The sequence below is a fragment of the Marmota marmota genome, unplaced genomic scaffold (genome assembly GCF_001458135.2).
Source record: "Marmota marmota marmota unplaced genomic scaffold, marMar, whole genome shotgun sequence".
Classification (NCBI taxonomy): domain Eukaryota; kingdom Metazoa; phylum Chordata; class Mammalia; order Rodentia; family Sciuridae; genus Marmota; species Marmota marmota.
This window is the reverse complement of record NW_026000241.1, coordinates 16462172-16482913: the sequence shown is the minus strand read 5'-3', so window position 1 is coordinate 16482913 and position 20742 is coordinate 16462172. Positions and strand designations below refer to the sequence as shown.

The 20742-nt window shown below is 38.4% G+C and overlaps 2 protein-coding genes across 39 annotated transcripts in view; one reads left to right on the top strand and one right to left on the bottom strand.

Moving 5' to 3' along the window:
• Mlh1 (mutL homolog 1) overlaps positions 1 to 7555 on the top strand; it is a 45668-nt gene extending 38113 nt beyond the window's left edge. For all 3 annotated transcript variants that reach the window (XM_048795240.1, XM_015489516.2, XM_015489515.2), the window contains exons 15-19: positions 2395 to 2458; positions 4839 to 5003; positions 5521 to 5613; positions 5900 to 6013; positions 7225 to 7555. In XM_048795240.1, coding sequence (XP_048651197.1) covers positions 2395 to 2458; positions 4839 to 5003; positions 5521 to 5613; positions 5900 to 6013; positions 7225 to 7392 — 604 coding nt within the window. In that variant the 3' untranslated portion in view covers positions 7393 to 7555. The remainder of the gene's footprint in view (positions 1 to 2394; positions 2459 to 4838; positions 5004 to 5520; positions 5614 to 5899; positions 6014 to 7224) is intronic.
• A 1786-nt stretch (positions 7556 to 9341) lies between these two features.
• Positions 9342 to 20742, bottom strand: part of Lrrfip2 (LRR binding FLII interacting protein 2) — a 62320-nt gene continuing 50919 nt past the window's right edge. For 33 of the 36 annotated variants that reach the window (XM_048795016.1, XM_048795021.1, XM_048795019.1 and 30 more), the window contains 7 exons: positions 20148 to 20246; positions 19738 to 19870; positions 17635 to 17684; positions 14487 to 14607; positions 11912 to 11991; positions 10985 to 11089; positions 9342 to 10291 (listed from right to left, as the gene is read on the bottom strand). In XM_048795016.1, coding sequence (XP_048650973.1) covers positions 10181 to 10291; positions 10985 to 11089; positions 11912 to 11991; positions 14487 to 14607; positions 17635 to 17684; positions 19738 to 19870; positions 20148 to 20246 — 699 coding nt within the window. In that variant the 3' untranslated portion in view covers positions 9342 to 10180. The remainder of the gene's footprint in view (positions 10292 to 10984; positions 11090 to 11911; positions 11992 to 14486; positions 14608 to 17634; positions 17685 to 19737; positions 19871 to 20147; positions 20247 to 20742) is intronic. The other 3 variants (XM_015489503.2, XM_015489499.2, XM_015489514.2) reach the window with 1 other exon arrangement.

The window sequence follows — 20742 nt, the reverse complement described above, 5'->3', positions numbered from 1 at the left end:
AGAGAAAGGGAGAGAGAAGGGAAACTATGGAAATGGAAGGAGACCCTCATGGTTACACAAAATTGCATATAAGAGTTTGTGAGGGGAAAGGGGGAAAAAAAACAAGGGAGAGAATTAAACAACAGCAGATGGGGTAGAGAGGGAAGATGAGAGGGAAGGGGAGGGGGGATAGTAGGGGATAGGAAAGGTAGCAGAATACAACAGTCATTAATATGGTATTATGTAAAAATGTGGATGAGTAACCGATGTGATTCTGCAACTTGTATTTGTGGTAAAAAATGGGAGTTCATAACCCACTTGAATCAAATGTATGGAAGATGATATGTCATGAGCTTTGTAATGTTTTGAACAACCAATAAAAAAAAAAAGAAAAAAAAATTTTTTTGTAGTTGTAGTGGATAGAATGCCTTTATTTTATTTGTTGATTTTTATGTGGTGCTGAGGATCAAACCCAGTGCCTCATGCATGCGAAGCAAGTGCCCTGCCACTGAGCTACAGCCCCAGCCCAAAAAAAGACCATTAAAAAAAAAAAAATGTTGATGGAAAAACTGGATATCCACATGCAGAGGAATGACACTATACAGCCCTGTCTCTTACCCTGCAAAAATTCAAATCAAGGGATCAAAGATGACCAGAAACTTTGCAACTACTGGAAGAAAACATAGGGTCAACACCAGTTTCCTTACTGAGACCCCAAAAACTCAAGAAATAAAATGGGACAACATCAAATTAAAAAGTTTTGAACAATTAAGAATGTGAAGAGAGGTCCTACAGAATGGAAAAAAAATCTTTGCTAGCTATTCCTCTGACAGGTGATTAATGTTCAGAATACATAAAGAACTCAAAAAGCTTAACATCCAAAAAAATAATAATAACCCAATCAATAAATGGGCAAAAGAACTAGCAAAACAAAACAAAACAATGTAGTAAATAAATGGGCAAAAGAAATTTCTCAAAAGAAGTAGTATAAATGACCAAAAAATACATGAAAAAATGTTCAACAATTGCTAGCAATTGGGGAAATGGAAATCAAAACTACACTGAGATTTCATCTCAATCCAGTGAGAATGGCAATCTTCAAGAATACAAGTAATAATAAATATTAGAATGTGGGGAAAAGGTAACTGGGACTGCTAATTAGTATAACCACTCTGGAAAGCAGTAGGTGCTTCCTTAAGACTAGCCACATCAACAAAAGAATTAAAATCAGCATACTATCAAAATACAGGCACATCAGTATTTATAGTATGAAATTCACAATTATAGCATTTGCTGGTAAAGAGAACTGGAAAACATCTTGCCAAGTGAAATAAGAAGAAAATCAAGAAAAACAGAAAATCAAGGGTTGGATCATATGGAAGCTAGGGCAAAAGAAGGGGAAAAAATGGAAGGCGAGGATTGGATATTATAAATATATAGGGAAGACCAGTGGAGTGGAAGGAGATGGAGAGGGAGGAGGGAAAGGAAAGGGGAGGAAATACAGGGCAATTTTGACAAGATTATGTGGTGTACATGTATAAATATACCACAGCGAATTCTACCTTTATGTATATCTATAAAGCACCAATTAAAAATAAATAAATGAGTGGAAGGAAGTCCAGTAGAGGAAAGAGAATGGGGGGTGGGAGGTGAAGGGAAGGGAAAGGGGGGACACTGGAAACTGAAACAGAGTAAATCAAATTCCATGCATGTATGTTTATGTTGAAAAACCTACTTGTTATGTATAACTATAATGCACGAATAAAAGCACAAAAAAGAACTAGAAAGTATCATATAAATGTGACATTTATTCCAAGTCTTTGTTTCTGTAAATAATTCAGTATGTTCTATATTTAACAGCTGCTCTTGGATTGTTGCCAGCCAGTGCACCATCCTAAGCCATATATCAGTGTAGTATAATTCTGCCTTATATCCTCTTTCAATTACTTAGGAAGATTCCCTGTCTTGCCTATACATTCCATGTAATTTTTTCCTATGTAATTTTTGATGTTGAGTTGTCAAAAAGTTGTTATAGGATTCTTTGTTAAGTGGGAAAGGCAAACAAAAAACTTAAATTTCACTACAGGATGTCAGAAATCTTTTATAGCACCCTAAGGCTAGGAACAGCATGGGTGATAGCAAGCCAGACATAGTAAGCTGGACATAGAAAATATTCTGTTAAATTAATCCCTGCCTGTGGAGGCTGGCTACCCAATGCCTTGGTAGAACAAATGTTGGTACTCCCAGCTCTTTGAAGGAAGAAGAAATCTTGTTAGACTGTAAACCAGATTCCATAGCCAGGTAGAACCATCTCTGTCCATGTTTCAGAGGTTACTTCTCCCATTTTGTGCCCACTGTTCAGCCCACAAGCATGGATTCAGCTCTTCATTAAAATTACTTCATTTTTGTTTTCAGTGAAGAACTGTTCTACCAGATACTCATTTATGATTTTGCCAATTTTGGTGTTCTGAAGTTATCGGTAAGTTTATATTCTCATTTCTGGAACTTAAATAGCTGGTCATTTCTGAAAATAGGAGCTCTACACAAATATCTTCTTTGTAGTATATTAAATTTTTCTAAATTTGCATAGGATAGTTTGTGTATTGTATCATTTGCTATATAGGAAGTATCTAATTGCCATAAGATGTTTTTTAGCCAAATAGTCATTTAGTGGCCAACTTGAACAAATGTTTATTATAATAGAAATTAATACATATCTATTTAAGAAAGCTTGGAAAGAGATGAAAATAAATATTTTATAAAACTAGTTAATACACAACCCCAACAATTAATTTTAGTCCATTTCTTCCAAGACTTTCAGTACCTAATTTTAATTCAGAGTTAAAACCATACTACCCATCCAGGTAGCTTTCTTTTTCATTTGACATACTCTATGAAAAACCCTGCTGAGATTTTGATTAGGGTATGTTAAATATATAGTTTAACTTGGGGAGAAAATATTCTGTTAAATTAATCCCTTAATATTTCATATTTTTAATGCTGTGATAAATGGTGATTCAAATCTATCAGATTTTATACATAAATGATCATGTCATCAAAGAATAAGAAGTTTCCTTCCTATCCAGTCTGGATGCCTTTTCTCTTTCTCTTGACTGATGGCACTGGCTAGAATGTCCAGAACAAAGTTGAGTAGAAGTACTGTTATCTATGGTTTGGGTATCAGGGTATGCTGATCCCATACTATCCTCTCCTTTGATAAATATCCTCTCATTTTCTATTTTCTGAAAGGGTTTTTATAGAGTTTCTTCCTTAATGTTTGATAAAATTCATGAGTAATTTCATCTGGGCCTGGAGAATTTGTTTATGAGAAAATTTTAAACTATAAACTTAATTTCTTTACTGGATAAGGAGCTATTCAAATTACCTGTTTCTTCTTGGGTAACACTGGGCATTTTGTTTCTTCCAAGAAATTTGTTCCTTTAACCTGTTTTTTCCAAATGTATTGGCCTAAAGTTGTTCGTAATATTACTTATTCTTTTAATATCTATAGATCTGTAGTGATATAACTACTCTCAATCCGAATATTGGTAATTTGTCTTCTTTTTTAGCTTGATTAATCTACTTAAAGGTTTGCTGATTTATTGATCATATCATAAGAACTAACTTTGGTTTTATCCCTTTCTCTTGCTTTTTGTGTTCTATTTCATTGATATGTGCTCTGACCTTTATTTTTTTTTTTCTGCTTATTTTGTTTTGTCTTCTATATTATATTCCTTAAGGTAGAAGCTGAGGTCACTAATTTGAGAGCTTTTTTCTTTGCTATAGATGTAAAATACTATAAATTTTCCCTAAAAACTGCATTAGCACAAATTTTGATATTGTTGTCATTTTCATTCAGAACAGAATTCTTTCTAATTTTCTTTTTTATTTGTTCTTTGACCTTAGAATTGTGTCATGTAGTTTCTAATCTCTTGGGGATTTTTCAGAGATTTGTTACTGATTTTTAACTGAATTCCGTTTGGTCAGAGAACACATGTGAATTCTTATACATTTATTGAGATTTATGTCATGGCCCAGAATATGGTCTTTGTTGGTAAATACCCTGTTTGTACTTAACAGAATTAGTCTTCTGATCTTGTTGAGTTCGTTCTATAATATCAGATGTATCAAATTGATATTTATGCTTAAGTATTCAATATCCTTGCCAATCTTCTATTTTTTCTATTAGTTATTGAGAAATAGGCATTGAAACTTCAAGCTATAAATACAAATTTATCTATTTCTCTTTGCAGTTATCTTAGTTTTTTCCTTTAAATAATTTAAAGCACTGTTATTAGGTACTAAAGTGTTTAAAGTTGTTACATCCTTTTTTTAATCCTATTATTATGAAAAAATAACAGCAAAATAATAGTAACGACATCAGAAGGGAAAAAATGGAGAATAGCTTTATGTATCTCCTTTTTGACCATAGATTGCCATCCTCTTCCTCACCAGATAGATGATTTACCTGAAATGTTGCTCTATTTGATTTATTCTCCCTCCTCCCTGATTTGGTTATGGGTGAATCAGTGTAAAGAAATGATCTGCCTAGTAGTTTTCTAGAACTGTGTTAGTTGAATTCCTAGGGCTACATAAAAGAAAAGTACCTGCTGGTAGCCTCAGCCCTTCTGCTGTTCAGCAGGCCTCTTGTCTGTCACAGCCTGTCTGTTGAAACACCCATTGACAAAGAGGAAAGAGGTTTTGTGTGGACTCTTCAGGCACTTCCTTGGAGGGAAATGGGGAATGTTAACATTTGTGGTATCTCACCTGCTCTTCTGGCAGTGGTTTGGTGGGAATTTGGGCTTTGTAATTTGATGTCCTTTTAATGCTTGCTCCTTGATGTTCTCACTCCTTCCTAGGAGCCAGCACCACTCTTTGACCTTGCCATGCTTGCCTTAGACAGTCCTGAGAGTGGCTGGACGGAGGAAGATGGCCCCAAAGAAGGACTTGCAGAATATATTGTTGAGTTTCTGAAGAAGAAGGCTGAGATGCTTGCAGACTATTTCTCTCTGGAAATTGATATGGTATGATGGCCATTCGTTGTATATAGCCCCTGCCATATTCTTCAGATTCCTAGATCAAGATGAAAAGTCTGGGCTCCCCCTCAGAAGCAGCATGTGACAGAAATGAAATCTTCTCTGTTCCCTGTTTGCATTTCTTGGATATACAACTGTTTATGCCACTCCTGTTCTCATGGTAAAGGATCCAGACAGGAGGAAGAGCTGAATTCCATGCCCTGCAGGCTTCAATACATGAGATTATGCCACTTGCTTCTGTTTCTTTCTCTTACCTCTTAATCTTAGGGAGTTTCTGTCTCGATGTGTTGATTAGTAAGCAGAGCCAAATAAAAGGTTGTTTTGCTGTACACTGGGACCAAAAGCTTTTTAACTGCTTGGATCTTCCTCCCATGCCCAGTCCAGTCAAGTAACCAGAAACCTTTGAGGATGAGAACTGGGGAAGCACTAATGAAATTTGTTTATACTTTGTTTAAATAAGTTTGTTAAATATTGTCCCCTTTTCTGTCCTTTTTCCCACAAGCAGGAAGGGAACCTGATTGGATTACCCCTTCTAATTGACAATTATGTGCCCCCCTTGGAGGGATTGCCTATCTTCATCCTTCGATTAGCTACAGAGGTGAGTGATAAGCAGGTACTAAGCATATGGGTACATGCATGGATTCTGGGTAAAGGGGGCATGTGACCGCACCTTTGTTTGGAACTGTCAAGATGACAAGGGTAGAACAGCATGAAGATTCTGTCAGCCACACCAATATTTGTCCCAGCCATACTTATCAGTCAACTATTTCAATGCCTAAGAGTCACATTTCATTTTTTAGCTATAAGTGGTTCATGATCCCCATTTACAAATGAAATTGTTTAAAGCATGTACCTATCCTAAGTTTTTTAATTCTTTCAACCAGGTGAATTGGGATGAAGAAAAGGAATGTTTTGAAAGCTTAAGTAAAGAATGTGCTATGTTTTATTCCATCCGGAAGCAGTACATATCGGAGGAGTCGACCCTCTCAGGCCAACAGGTACTGTGGCCTAGCACACTAGCACTCCAGGACAGGGACGGGCCCTTATACAACCTTTAAGAGATGAAACTTGCCCATCTCTAAAATCTTGAGTTCTCATATATCTAACAGGGTATGTTCTCCCGTATCAAACACAGTGGTCAGCTTTATTTACGAGTTTTTTTTTTCCTTCTGCTGCTCTAGAACTTAGACCTCTGGAATGATCTCAGAAACTGTCCACTGTAGAAGCACAAGCCATCACATTGAGACAGATTGTCCGAGGCTGGTGGGTCCCTGAGTCCCATTGTCAGCCCAAGTCCTCAGATTCTGGATGTGTCCCTGGTCACCCTTTATTTCTGCCATGTCTACTGCTGCACAGCCAGGAAATAAGACTCTGGAATTCCACTTATAGGTCAATCTGACACAAATAACAACCAGTCAGATAATAATCCCTTTCAATCAGCAAGTATTTCGGGGGAGTGGGGGTCAGAGGAGTGGAAGTAGTACACAAATTAAAGGATAGCCATTTTAATGCATAGCCATCTTAGTGATTGTTCATGGTCACCCTGAGATGAAGTGGTCTGTGTGCTTCACAGGTCAGAAAGCTGCAGGACAGTTGGCATACTCAGGGATCCCCAGTGCCTTATAGGTGTAGGAGATTCAGTCCCAGGTCTTTCTGGCTAAAGCCGTGGGAATTTCTCCCTCTGGTGGAAAAGGCAAGGCAGCACACTTACCATACAGTGCTGAGAGTTATCTTATTTGATTGGGAATATGTACCTCAAGGAAAGGAACTACAGATGATAACGAACATTTTCTCATAGGAACAATAAAGCAAAATTACCATTTTTTTTTTTCATTTCTTATCTGTGGAGGTTTTGGAAAAACAGCTACTTTCAGAGCCCCAAATTTGAAGGTGAGTTAGATACTTCAAATGTTGCCATCCAGATACCAGTCAGGATCAGACATTATGTTAGATCCTGCAATAAACAACACATTCCTTCCTGAGTGGACACAGAAATTCCATAGGAGATGGCCCTGCAAGAGCAATAGCTACTTTGCCCTCTCAAAGACCTCATCTCTTATGTTCAAGCCTCTGGGATTACTGAGAGGCTAGGCTTTAGACAACACAGTCCATCGCAAGCCACCAGGACTGTCTAGGCCCAGTGCCCACCCCACTGCCAGGAAGGCAGTATGTACAGGGAGGCTTATGACATCTAACATGTGTTTTTCAGAGCGAGGTTCCTGGCTCCACACCAAACCCCTGGAAGTGGACTGTGGAACACATTGTCTATAAAGCATTCCGCTCACACCTTCTGCCTCCTAAACATTTCACAGAAGATGGGAATGTCCTGCAGCTTGCTAACCTGCCTGATCTGTACAAAGTCTTTGAGAGGTGTTAATCTCAAAGACTTGTTGATCATTTATGAACTCTGGAGTATTCTATTCTTCCTTTGTATCCCAATGTGGTTGGAAAGACAGGATTGAAAATTTGCATTTGCCTGTCAACTTGTGGCACTTTTTCTTGCATGGTGGATTGACTATAAATAAATTTTCTGATGTGTCTTAACAGTTTCTTATTTAACATCACACTTGAAAAGTTTCCTAGATCAGTTTTTTCCTAGTATATACCAGGTTGTGTTGAAGAATCACCAAAGTTTGAAAGCCCCTGATATCTAATAAGGTGTTCTACAAGCACCGTGAGGAATTCTAAAATGGTCTTGAAGACTTGGCATATTATGCTTTGATTTGATTCTTTCTGTATTTTGGCAAATTTTTATCCTCTGATACCATATATTGTGTCAGTCCGGCTGCCTTTTAAAATAAGTCCTGAACACCTAAGTCTCTACTGATCAACTATGGAAAAAGTTTGATTTGAGAATCTATCAATATCTTCAGTAGCCAAAGCTAATTTATTCTTAGGGTAAATGTCTTCATGTGTTCTATAACTGGTGTGAGTTTTTAACTTATCCCACCTTGTTAATGGCTATGAGTACTAGCAACTTAAGTTTCTAGGGCTGGGGGGGCAGGAGACCCTAGGTTTGATCCCTAGTACTAAGGAAGGAAGGGAGAGAGGAAGGGAGGGAACAGAAGGAAAAAGAGGTTTCTAAATATTTGTTTTGCAGTACTGGGGATTGAACCCACAGTGCCCTACCACTGAGCTACACCCTCAGTCCTAGGTATGAAGAAATGAAAAATAAAAGTGAAGCCCATCATAGGGAGGAACTACACTAGAAGAAACTTATTCTCTAAGGAGAAACTAATTCAAAGTAAACACCAGAAATAAAGTAAAATGACAGAGAAAAGATCATTTCTTGCATGGTGGATTGACTATAAATAAATTTTCAAATGTGTCTTAACAGTATTCTTTTTGAAGGATAATGTGAGTGCACACTTAAACTATAAGTGCCAAAATAAGATACCTTAATATTAGCTTGCATTTACAAAAACTGAGCATTCAGCACAGGGAGGAAGAATGCCTATAGTTTTAACGTAAAATTCAGATTTACAGGCTTCTGTGAAGAAAGTTCAGTGGAAAAGAACAGAGTATCTCATGAAGAAATGAAACCATTCCATTTAGAAAAGACTAGGACAAAAGAGTGGAAGGGATATGTTTGTTGTGTCATAAAAGGGGCAAGATCAGTTTCTGACAACTAAAACTCGGAACATTGGATTGGGGCATTTCAGAAGTGAGGTTTCATGAGCCCAGAAGAGTGCCAGCTGAGTGATCTCTGGTGGAGAGGAAAGGGGCTTCCCAGGCCCTTCAGAGCTAGATTGCTGGAGGATTCGTAGATAAATCTGCATTTTAGAACATCCTCCTGCCCATGTCCAACCTCAAAACTATAGAAAGATGATTTATAGGAAATTGTCTCAATCCAGGAGATTGGTTTCCATATATTAAAAATGAAGGGCTAATTACTCTAAAGAAGGGAACAATTATTAAAGATTTTATTCACTTTTGAGTTTATTATCTAGTTTTAAATCTAGTTTTATTATCTTAAGTGGCCTTGATTCATTAGATTTTCCCCCACATCTTTTCTGTGTAAACTTTGAAGCTACAGTAATCATGTCCATAAACACCACCTTGATTCCAATAGTGAAAGAAAATCACAAATCCTGCAAAGTATCTACACTCGGTTAATTAAAAAAAACAAAACAAAACAAAACAAAAAAAACCCTTGAACTGGATGCCTTTAAAGATGAAATTAAAGTTTGTAGAAGAAAAAGTTCTATATTCCAGATAATTTTTCCTTGAGGAGAGAAAAGAGGAGGAAGCAAGATAGAGGAGAGACGTGGCTGCCATGATTTGTTTCACAGTCTCCTATAATAAAATGAATGTGTCAACAGCCACTTGAGGTTGGCAAGAAGGGTATTTTTAATAGAATTCACAGGCAGATTTCCCACCTGCCTGCCCTGCCCTTCCCTCCACCTTCGGGCTTGTCTGAGGTTCATTCCACAAATAAGCAGCTGATGAAAATACTTTAGAAGGTACAGCATAGTTGATATGGAAGAATAAGAACCCTGCTCTTACTCTAAGAGAATAGGCCTTGGACTTCCACTACCCCCTGCAATAAAGCAAGTTTTATATACATTCCCCATATCTTTTTCTAACATTTTCTTATATAAATTTAAATATTTTACAAAAAAAGGGGTTTTCCTCCAAACATATAAATTTGAGTGAAACACATTGATTCCCCATGCTTGAACTTATTTCTTCACTAAAATATAAACACTATCTCATATGACGGGTAGATGTCTTTTGACCACGGGATACCAGTGAAGTCTGAATTGCTCTGTGGAGAAGGCACTTGTGTTTTCTGAGGTCTCCAGCAAGTATCTCAGCGCAATAGAACTGCTGTCCTCCAGACCCCGTGCCAAGGCCTCCAAGTGCCCAGTCACTGAGGGAGCTGGGGGAAAATGTTGAGTAAACATGATTCTAAAATTATGGAAACAAAACATGAATAGCACAGACCAGTTCTTAGTCTAGAATCAAACTACACACAAAATCCAAAGTGTTCGTTCATGAAGATTCAAACCTGCTTCATTCTCATAAATTATAAAATACAAAGGTGGATGTTTTAATGACAAAACTCAAAACAGTACTGAAAGGGTTTGTGTCAATGTACAAAAAGAGTCAGTCCCTCTGGGCAGGGCCCCACAGAGCAGCACCCAGGTCAAAGGGCAGCTGCCCTATTGCTGGGCCAGAAGTGCTGTCCTGTTGGCCTTCATCTTCTCTAGCCGCTTGGCCAGGTGACTGTTGGTCATTTCCATCTCCTCAATCTTGTCCAGTGCTGTTCGTAACTGGAGACAGGGAGAGAGCACAGTGACTTCATGTGGCCAAAACCTCAGAAACAAAACTCAGCGCTACTTTATTTTCAATTTTCTGGGAAACAAAGCATTGCAAGTTGTGATGGCCTCACACATGATCCCAAAACAGCCTATTTTTTTTTTTTTTTAGTCACCTAAAGGTATTAAACAATGATTACATGTATTATTTGTTTAAATCACAGAAAGGGTTGGGTGTGGTGGCAAATGCTTGTAATCCCAGCTGCTCAGGAGGCTGAGGCAGGAGGATCACAAGTTCAAAAAAGCTAGCCTCAGCAAAAGTGAGGCACTCAGCAACTCAGTGAGATCCTGTCTCTAAATAAAATACAAAATATTACTGGGGATGTGGCTCAGTGGTTGAGTGCTCCTGAGTTCAATCCCTGGTACCTTCCCCTGCAAAAAATCACAGAAAGGATATAGAGAAGATGCAGAAATAGACCTGATCTGAAACACAAATGAAAATCACCTTTTTAACTTATTAAGTCTAACTGACCAAGACAAAAAAGTAAGTGGCAGTCAACATGCAGGTAACAAGAATAAGTGACATTCAACTGCTGTTTCCTTAAGATTTGACCCAGTGTCAAGTTTCTTAGGCAGTAAAGAATTTATTTCCAAAGGATTTTTTCTTTTTAGGAATGTATTCTCCAAGAGGTATATTAAAATAAGTACCTCTCGTTGTAGCTTCCTCTTTTCTGCCTTCAGTTCATCTTCAACTTTCTCAGCATTCTCAGCAGCAGTTTTGTATCTCAGCACCTGCCCCTCAAGCCGATTAATCTGTGAATATGAGAATACAGGCGTCTAGTATTCACTACCACTATTTGGTAGCCACAATGGAAATATAACATCATTACGATTTGTAAATAATCTAACACTAATGAGTCCCCCTAGGATGAGTCATAGGTCTTCTCAGACCCAGCTACTATTTATAAACCAAGAAGAATCCCCAGAGAGGATTACAGATATAGAGTCATTGGGCCAATTTCCCAAGTTTTATGATAAAATATTGTTTAAGTGCCACAGTAGCATTGTAAGAGGAAACTCACTGGAGAAGTTTCTAGACTTTTTAAAATGTACACTAAGGGATTTTGTTAGATGTTATGATCTTGAATTCTTCTAAAATATCTACAAAAAAAAACAATTATTAGGTATTTTTTTTTATGTTTTTAGAGAAAACAGAAGGCTAAAGCGCTCTGCCAGGTGCTCTCTGCTGGCTTCTCTATTTTAAAGAGCTTTTTTGGAGACCCAAATAGGGTCTCCAAAACCCCAAATAGGCTGGGTATGTTGATGCATGCCTATAATCCCAGCAACTTGGGAGGCTGAGGCAGGAGGATTACAAGTTCTAGACCAGCCTTGGCAACTTTTAGCAAAAACCCTGTCTCAAACTTAAAAATAAAAAGGGCTGAAAATACAGCTTGGTGGTAGAACACTGCTGGATTGAATTCTCAGTACCACCACCAAAAAACAAACAAACAAACAAACAAATAAAAAACCTCACAGTAACTCTTGCACTCATATGGTTAGCCACTTAGATGCAGGAAGTGGAGATGTTTTAAAAAAAATTTAAATCACAAAGTACCATACAGAAGAAGTACTTACACTTTGCTCCAAGGTGGTTATATCCTGTTCTGCTTTTGAAAGCTTAAATTTGTATTCACTAATTTGTCTATTGGCATCTCCTAGAACAGAATATAATGATGAATAATCTTCATCTTTTGGATATGCAGCATGCAGAGAAATGTGCCCTCCAAGACTATGAAACACAAAACACAGCAATTGCCACATCTCCAGCAGCCAGGTGATGGGCTTCTGAATCTCCAGCACTTATGTTGCAACAGCCTTCCCTTGAACTAGAAATTCAGAGAAAAGTCTTTCTTCACCCCTTGATCTTTGTGAGCAAAACCTGAAGAAAGAAACCCTGCCAAGGAAGCAACTTCATCTGCAGCCCTGTATCCCACATGCTCACAGAACTGGGCCTTCTGGTTCCCCAAACCTAACCCTTCACCTCCCACCTTCCAGGTTTTGCTTCTGCTCCCCCAAACCTCAAGTGCCCTTTCATCTCCTGCATGACTCTCTTTAGTTAACTGTATCTTCTCCTTCCCTTATGGCATTAAAATTTGATTTTTATGACATTGATCATGTTTTCAAATTGTGTGTGTGTGTGTGAGAGAGAGAGTATATGTTCGTGTATGTGTGTGTGTGTAAGGTAAGGGGCTCTGTCTTAGCCTTGGATGTTTCAGTATTTGCTAGAAGAAATGCTTTTTAATAAACTGTGATAATGTTTGCAAAGAGCTATGAATCATTAGATGTGCATCTGACCTAAGAAATAAATCACTTAAAATGAGAAACTGAGAAATGAATGGGGCACGGAATAAAAATTCCCTCCAGGAACCCAAATTTAACAAAAATTTCCCTATACAATGATTATAGAATCATCTTAGCTTGAAGGAGATAAACTAAATCTAACTTTTAAACAAAAAGAAATATTCAAATAACCTAAGAACTTTTCTATATTTCCACATGGTCAAGATTATAACTACTTAATTATCTTCAATGCAAGAGATGTTTGGAATAGTACAGCTGCTATCACCTTTCATGGGGTTATAAAGCCACCCTGGAAGTGAAGAGAGCTATTCCATTCACAAGCTCTGTAACAGAAGGGTCTTGTTTTTCAATTTTAGGGTCTTGTTTTTCAATTCTTATCCCTAGCAACCTATTGATTATCAAAATATGCTGCTTCCTTCTCACTTTTCAACCCACCCATTCCTTCCTGTTTACAAAAGTATAAGTCCCTTGTCTCAGTCATTTCATGTGTCATTTCATTCCAAAGCACCATGTCTGCCAAGGTGCTTTTCAAAGCCAAGAGTTGCCTGGGCCCCTTTCCTGGCCTTCTGGTCCAAGGGAGCTGCTTGCTTTTGTCTTCACCAGCTGGGCCTGGCATTCCCACAGTCGTCCTGCTCAGCTCACTTTGTTTTATCCCCCCCACCCCGCCCTGCCCCCCCATCCATGGAGACTTTTTCCTTCTGCAAAAACCAGCTCTACAATACCCACTTGGCTCTAGAAAGTAGCCACGCATAAATGCCAGCCCATTTCTCTTCAATTCCTTCTGAATTTCTCCTGTCAGAAGTCCCTGTATTGATTCAGGCTCACCATCATATCTTCCTAACTAGCCAGCCCCCTCTAATCCTGTCCCTGTTTTCATCAACCCTCCACAGTGAAATGATATTCTGTAACAAAACATTCACCAGGAAACATTATTAGCATTTTAGCTGACTCCAAAAGTAGAAGTAATACTAACTTCAAAAGTTGGTACTAATAAACCCTAATTCAAAAAGTCTTATCTATTTGACCTAATTCAGATTATTTACCTGAAAAGGTCATAGAATAGCCAAGATTTTAAAATCAGTTATCAGGAAAGCTATTCAAATTGGAAAAATCAGTCTTTCCCTGTCTATAAATTATGCCACCACCAACAAAACCAACTATATACCAATGGCTGCTGAAATCTCTGAGCTAGGGATTTAATATGAATGCTATATGTGTGTAAAAATAATATGGGGTCAAAAGTAGAAAGGGCTAAACACTGGAATAATCTGGATAAACAGTACACTAGACTTGTGATCTTTTTAAAATTCCATCTAGAGACTAATTTGGGTTAAAAAATACTTCCAGAAAATGAAAAGCTGTGCTGCAATTGTGTACAATGACTCAAAATTCATTCTGATGTCATACATACCTAATTAAAATAAATTAATAAAAAAGTACTTCTAGAAAAAAATTTGAAACTACTTAACATTAGTATTAGTCCCAAATCTCCAATTATCCAAGATAAATTCTACAAAACTTTTAATAGGGGAAGGGTGCTGCATGGGAGCTTAAAGTTACACCTGGGTGTGACAAAGGACAGTATCAGGTTGTCAAAGGCATTTCACAACTTGCAAAAAGCTTCAAGAAACCCCTTTGCCCAGAAACAGCAGGAGAACAAGATGGTGTCCTCTCACATACCTACAGGCCACAGACCAATGCAGCCTCTGCTCAGCTGCTTTACTGACTGCTGTCTAGACTAACCAATGACCAAAACAAGTGAGTATGAGAACCCAACAACCTGCTCACAATCCCACTCTGGGGACACACCTGTATACAAATGGAGACTGGCCTGTCCCCTAGTACCTACTCTGCATTTCAATAAACTGCAAGTCTGAGCCATTCTGAAGTCCTGCCAGGTCACCCGCTGTGCCATCATTCCTGGAGCACTTCTGCCGTTCTTCTTCTAACTGCAGTTTCAGTTTTCTAATCTGAAATGGAAATAAATGTCACTGGCAAAATACACTCTCTCAAATGAAGCAGATGCTTGGCCCAGTGGCCACATCACAGAACAAAGCAGATTCTCATCATATTGGCCATACAAATCATTCCATTCAGAAATGATTTTCTTGAGTGCCTACTAAGGGACACATGATTCTAGGTACTAGAGAGGTAAGCTCTAAACAAATATAAAAAGAAGTGAGCCCTAGGACCAGGTGTCCCAATAAAAACAGCCATATTTTATTATTTGTGTATATTTATGGAACAGTACATCTTGTGGGTATATTACTTTTATTAAAAATGGAAAGTTTCACAAGCAGTTACAATTTATTCTTATCACCAGTAATGTTTAATTTAGAGATAAGTGAAATATTTAGAAAGCTTTCTATATACAAAAATGATTGGAAATGTCCAAGTGGCTTCCCAACTGTCCTCAACTCTATCCACAGTAGTCAAGAGGAAGTTTGCCACGAACCTCATGGGGAAAGGGTGAGCTCTGCACTGGACTAAACCCACGCTTCCCAGACACCTCTGACTTCTGAACATTCATGGGGTTGCCAGTATTCTCTGCCTTGAGGAAATCATTACAACCATTTTGAAAAGGGTCGTCCTTCCTCTTCTGCACTCTTCCCCCACAAGACTATACAGCCCATAACCTTCATCTCCTAACCATTCCCAGTGCCTGGAACTCTTCTGCTGTGCCCTCTGGAAGTGTCAGTCCATCAGTAGCAAGCCCCTGCCTCCTTCAGCATCTTCTCTGAGCTCTTCCTTTACCTCAGTGCTCATCTACATTCTTCTGCAGTCCCACCAAGTATTGGGTGTTTTGTTTTTGTTTTTCTTCCACAGCCTCCTACCACTGAACCTGGAAATTAATAGGTGTCCTCTTGTTTTCCTTGCTGGTACTGAATTATTCTACACCCCATCCTCCTTTAAAGGCACAGTTCTTAATTTCATCTCTTCAAATTACACACACTACCTCCCTCTCCTCACCTCCATCATCCCACTCCATCAGCATTTTAGTTCCTCAAGACCACCCATCTTCATTCTCAGTAATTTCAAGAAACATCTACAGAGAGGCTCTTGGACTCATCTCTCAGTTTCTGGAATACTTCCTCTCCAAGGATCTTGCTATCCACCCTTTCTTGTCCCCAGCCACTCATGCTATAGTCATAGATTAGGATCTCAACATCAGAGAACAGTTCCTATACAATTCAGCTCCATGCATCCTCCCTCACCACGAATCCTAATCTTTCCAACTCATTATCTATAGACCCTAACATACTTCAACTCCACTATACTTCTAGTCCACTGATTCTATTGTATTTTCACAGTGCCTTGATGTTTTCTTGGATGTCCTCTCAATCCTCCTTATCCAGATTAATTTCTAGGTCCAGTAGACTCATCATTCTCTTCTATACTCCCTCACCTCCCTTGCCCCATTATACTTGCCTAGTAAAATATAACTCTACTCAGTCACGACCTCTACCCATGGAGCTGACTGTAGCTAGTGAAACACTTATAATAAATGCATTCACATAAACTTTTAACATAGCATATAATTTACTTCTTAATTACATTCACTATTTATTATCTCTGATCTCTTCTCTCTACAATGTAAGATCCACTGGGACAGAATCAGTTTCTGAACTGATTTATTCACTTAAATGTCCCAAGTGCATAGAAAAGTAACTGTTAAATAGTGGTATCTCTCTCAACACTTGATGAATGACTGAGTAGGAGGAGTAAGGGAAAAGTCAACAAAATAATTTAAGAAATTTTCCCAGAACTAAAAACAGAAGTTCCTAGAATTGACAGGGTCCAGTGTCATGCAATAAAACTTCAAAACACATCACTGAAATTTTAAAACACTAATGAGAAAGAGAATAGGACATGAGCTTTCAGAAGCAGGGTAAAAATATGTCACCTAAAAAAGATTTAAAAATCAAAATGTCCTCAAACACTCTTAACCACACTGGAAGACAGAGAAGTTTGTTTAAAATCCAAAGGGAAATGCTGCAGACCAGAAGAATTAGATACCAATAATCAAGCAAGAGAGTAAAATAAAAGACACTTTAGGCCCAGAACATCATGAAAAGTTAACAGCCCACATACCCTTTCCTCAGGAAGTTATGGAAGATACACCAAAATAAAAGAATAAATAAAGGAAGAAGGCATCAGACTAGGAAAAGGGAACTGAGCCCAAATCATAGGCAGAGAAAAGTCCCACGTGCCAAGACAGCATGATCACATCTGCATGTGCAAGGAGAGAGCCACTAGTTTAGAATGGGTCAAGTCAGAGCCAAGACTTCTGAAGATGAAACAAGAGAATACCTGATGTATGTGAAAACAACAAGAATGGGTTTAAACTACTGCTTAAAACTCTGTGGCTAAATTAATGATAAACACAAAGAAAACCAGGAAAATGAAACGAAAAGAAAAACCATAGTATTAACAAATGGTTGTGAAAGAGATGAAAGTCAAGCCTAGAATGTCACATGGCTTCCTTGTGAGTAATGCTCAGAAGTCCTGATGACATAAACAGACTAGAATTACACTGTTCCTTCATTAGGAGGATATGAGGATGGGTAAGTATGCACGTCCAAGACAGGGACAGAGGACGAAAGACAGCTAAGTTCTCATCTTCCACAGAGGAATGTCAACAGAGAATGCCTAAAAAGAACGATCAAGAAGCAACATAAGCAGGTTACAAACCAAAAGAGTCAGCTGTAAACTAAATAGAAATGGTCAGGGCTGATAGAGGAGTCAGGCAAAGGACTGCTGTCTCCACTCACTTTGCGGAACTCAATGACTCACTAGAGATTGTGTCCTATAGTTTTTAAGAGTAAGAAACAACAAAGACACAAAATATGCACTATCTTTTTTATCTTTTAAATTTCACTTGAGTACTGAGGTTTAAAATAAGCACATTTCCAATTTCCAATGAATAGTTTATTAACAGTCTGCCATGTAACTTAGGTAAAGTTAACAATATCTTCTAAAAAGAAGAAAGTCTTTACCTGTGATAGTAGCTCTTCCTTTTCTCCTGCAAGTTTCTGTAGCCTTACGTCTGAAACAAATGAAAAAGGCTATAAACTAAATTTGTAATGAAGTAGTATATAAACAATTAATTTCTCAAATAGCAAACATCTGATAAGTTACATTACCTACAGCTCCAAGTATGAAAAGAAATAGAAACTTTCATACTATTACTTAATTATCCCAAATGTATTTCCACACATTGATGTTTATCAGGGCACCAAATACAACATTTGCTCCTAAAGCAGTGATTTTTTCCAGTTAAGGGGCAAACTGAAGCACAAAGGAGACCACTTCCTTGTTTCTAAAATTTACAAACTTTCACCAGTAGACAGAAAAACTCAAATGCCAATGGGAGTCCCACAGGCTTCTACTCTTAGCAGGAGAGCTCAAAAGTTGTGAAAGACAGGGACTGGGCAAGGGCAATCTAGAGCCAAGAAAACAGAGGACCACAATGCTAGAAGGAGCAAATTCCCACAAAAGTTAGTGAGTGAGAGTCGGAAAACTCTTAAGATGGGGGCAGCCATGGGCAAATCTGGTGCTGGGAAGCAGCATCATTAGGGCTTGCTCCCAGCCTGTGGAGTATGTTGCTTCTTCCTAAGCAGGCACCAATATAAGCCCTGTTATAGTTTGGATATGAAGTGTCCCCTGAAAAGCTCCTGTGTTAGAAACACAATCCTCAATGTAGCAAGATTCCAAGGAAAAAATATTGGATTATGAGAGCTATAACTTCATCAGTGGACTAATCCGTTTGGTGGATTAATAATATGAATGAACTACTGGGTGGGAACTGTAAATAGGTGGGGCATAGATGAAGAAACTAAGTCACCAGGGGCATGCCTCTGGAGACTGTATCTTATTCCTGCCTCCTTGCTTACTCTTCTTTCCTTTCTACTTCCTGACTGAGAGGAGCTGAGAAGCTTTCCTCCACTACACCCCTTCCACTATGATGTTCTGTCTCACCATAGCACAACAGAGCTAGCAGACCACAGGCTGAAATTTCTGAAACCATAAGCCAAAATAAGTCTTTCCTCTTCCAAATTGTTCTTTTCAGGTTATTTTGTTCACACTGATGAAAAGCTAAGTAACATAGGCCCCTGGGTCTGAGGAGACTACAATAGTTCAGTTAAAGAAGCACATCCCACAATTAATAAGGGTCACAGCCAAATATAAGTTCTGTTTTCTTCAGCACTTTCCAAACAGGCAGAAGAAATACTCTGAGCTACCCTAGACTCTACTTATTCCATTCTCTAGATCTTCCCTCTCACCCACCCAGCATCTTCTACTTTATCAAAGTGCCCTATAACTACATTTCAGAAATTCTGCACATTGAAGAACCTGCTTACTAACTTTTAAAATACTATCAGCTTGTGCCACTTTTCCAGCACCTCCTGCTCCTTTAGGAAACCTTGGCATATATAAAAACAAGATGAAAAATGTAAAAGGATTGTTTCTTAATAGGTAAAAGTGAGCTGATGATACAATAACTATCTGTGTTATTCTTCTTCCTTTAGTAGGACTGTTAGGGACAATGGATGGGCACCATGATGGTTTCCTTGGGAGAGGTGCCACTAGGTTCTCAGAGTGACATTTAAGAGGTCCAGATTTTAAGAGGCTTAGAAGCCCTGCTCTAGAAATCTCGGGCCTCTGATACCCATTGTTCCTGATCATCTATTTCTTGCCTTAAGAAATGTGATGGCAAAGAGCTATCCCTGAACTAAGTAGTGAAACACAAAACCAGATGTTCCAGGAAGAAAAAACTAAAAATACACTTGGAAAGTTGCTGCCAACCCACAGCCTCCCTGGGATGGGCATGCTTGACTTTCTTCGTGAAAAGCACTGGGTAGAGACCCATGGTGCTTCCATCCAGGGACCTTGTAGTTACACTTAACTGCCTCACAATGACTCAGATGCTGGTTACCCAATGTCAAAAGATGTCTAAAGATAATACATCCAGATCTTCCTGTTAGGGAGCTAGATGAGTTTCAGATGGCCCTTATCCTGTTTTTATTTTCCAAGCTGGATTATGAACAAGCTAGAAGTCCAACAACATTGATCCAAGATAAAATAGCAACCAGTCTTACCTAGTGGCCCTTCTCCCGCTGACTCCAGGACCTGAGCAGCTTTCTGAGACACAACAGTAATGGCACCAACCACTGGTTCATGATTGACATCACCATTGGGAGTGCCGTCAGGAATTATAACTAAACCATGTTTCTGTGGGAAAGGGAAAAAAAACACAACCCACCATCACAAAAGATGGCTCATATGGAAGCAGGAAGCTCTGTGAGGTAACTCTGCAACAATGTATGTTTGCCACGGGGAAACCTAGTTAGAATCAATTACATGGAATATATAGACACCTCTGTGAAGAAAATGACTTAATCAAACCAGATCAAATTGTCGTTTGTATTCAGGCTAGGAAAGATGACAGGATAAGAGAAAGACAGAGTAAAGCAGTGGGGAAACTGAGCTCTAGCTCATGCTCACATACCTCTCCTGTCACTGTCTCCTGCAGGTCAGCCAGCTCCTCTCTGAGCGTATCTCGCTCATTCCTAAGGCAGGCAATGTATTCTTTCTGTTTCTCTAGGGCCTGGTTTTAGGAAGGGTAGCAAGGGAAAAAAATGGCACAGAAAAAGAGCAAGTGAAAGGTAACTAATTCAAATAAGCAAAGATAAAGGCATAAAAAGCAAGGAGGCCATTAAAAGCTGGGAAACAAGCAGTCAGGGGAGGAAATGGTTATATGGGTATACATCTGCAGAAGAGAGCTTTAGTAGAAACTGGTTCTCATGCATAAATTTAGCAAAACATGCTTATCACAGTAAGCAGGAAAAAAATCTTTCTTTTCCAGTCAAAGAAGAAAATAGGAAAAGGAAGATGAAAACAGCAGCAAGAGTTAAAATTTTCCTCACTGACCTCCTTAGTACATTTTCATTTGGTCAACAACAACAAGAAATATTTCATGTTTAACTAAAACAATTTATTCAAGAATATATCTGATCTCTTTAAAATAAAAAGTTGGTTTTGGAAGAAAAATAACCAGTATACGTAAGTTATTTTAATTAAATATTGGCTGTATGATTGTTCTC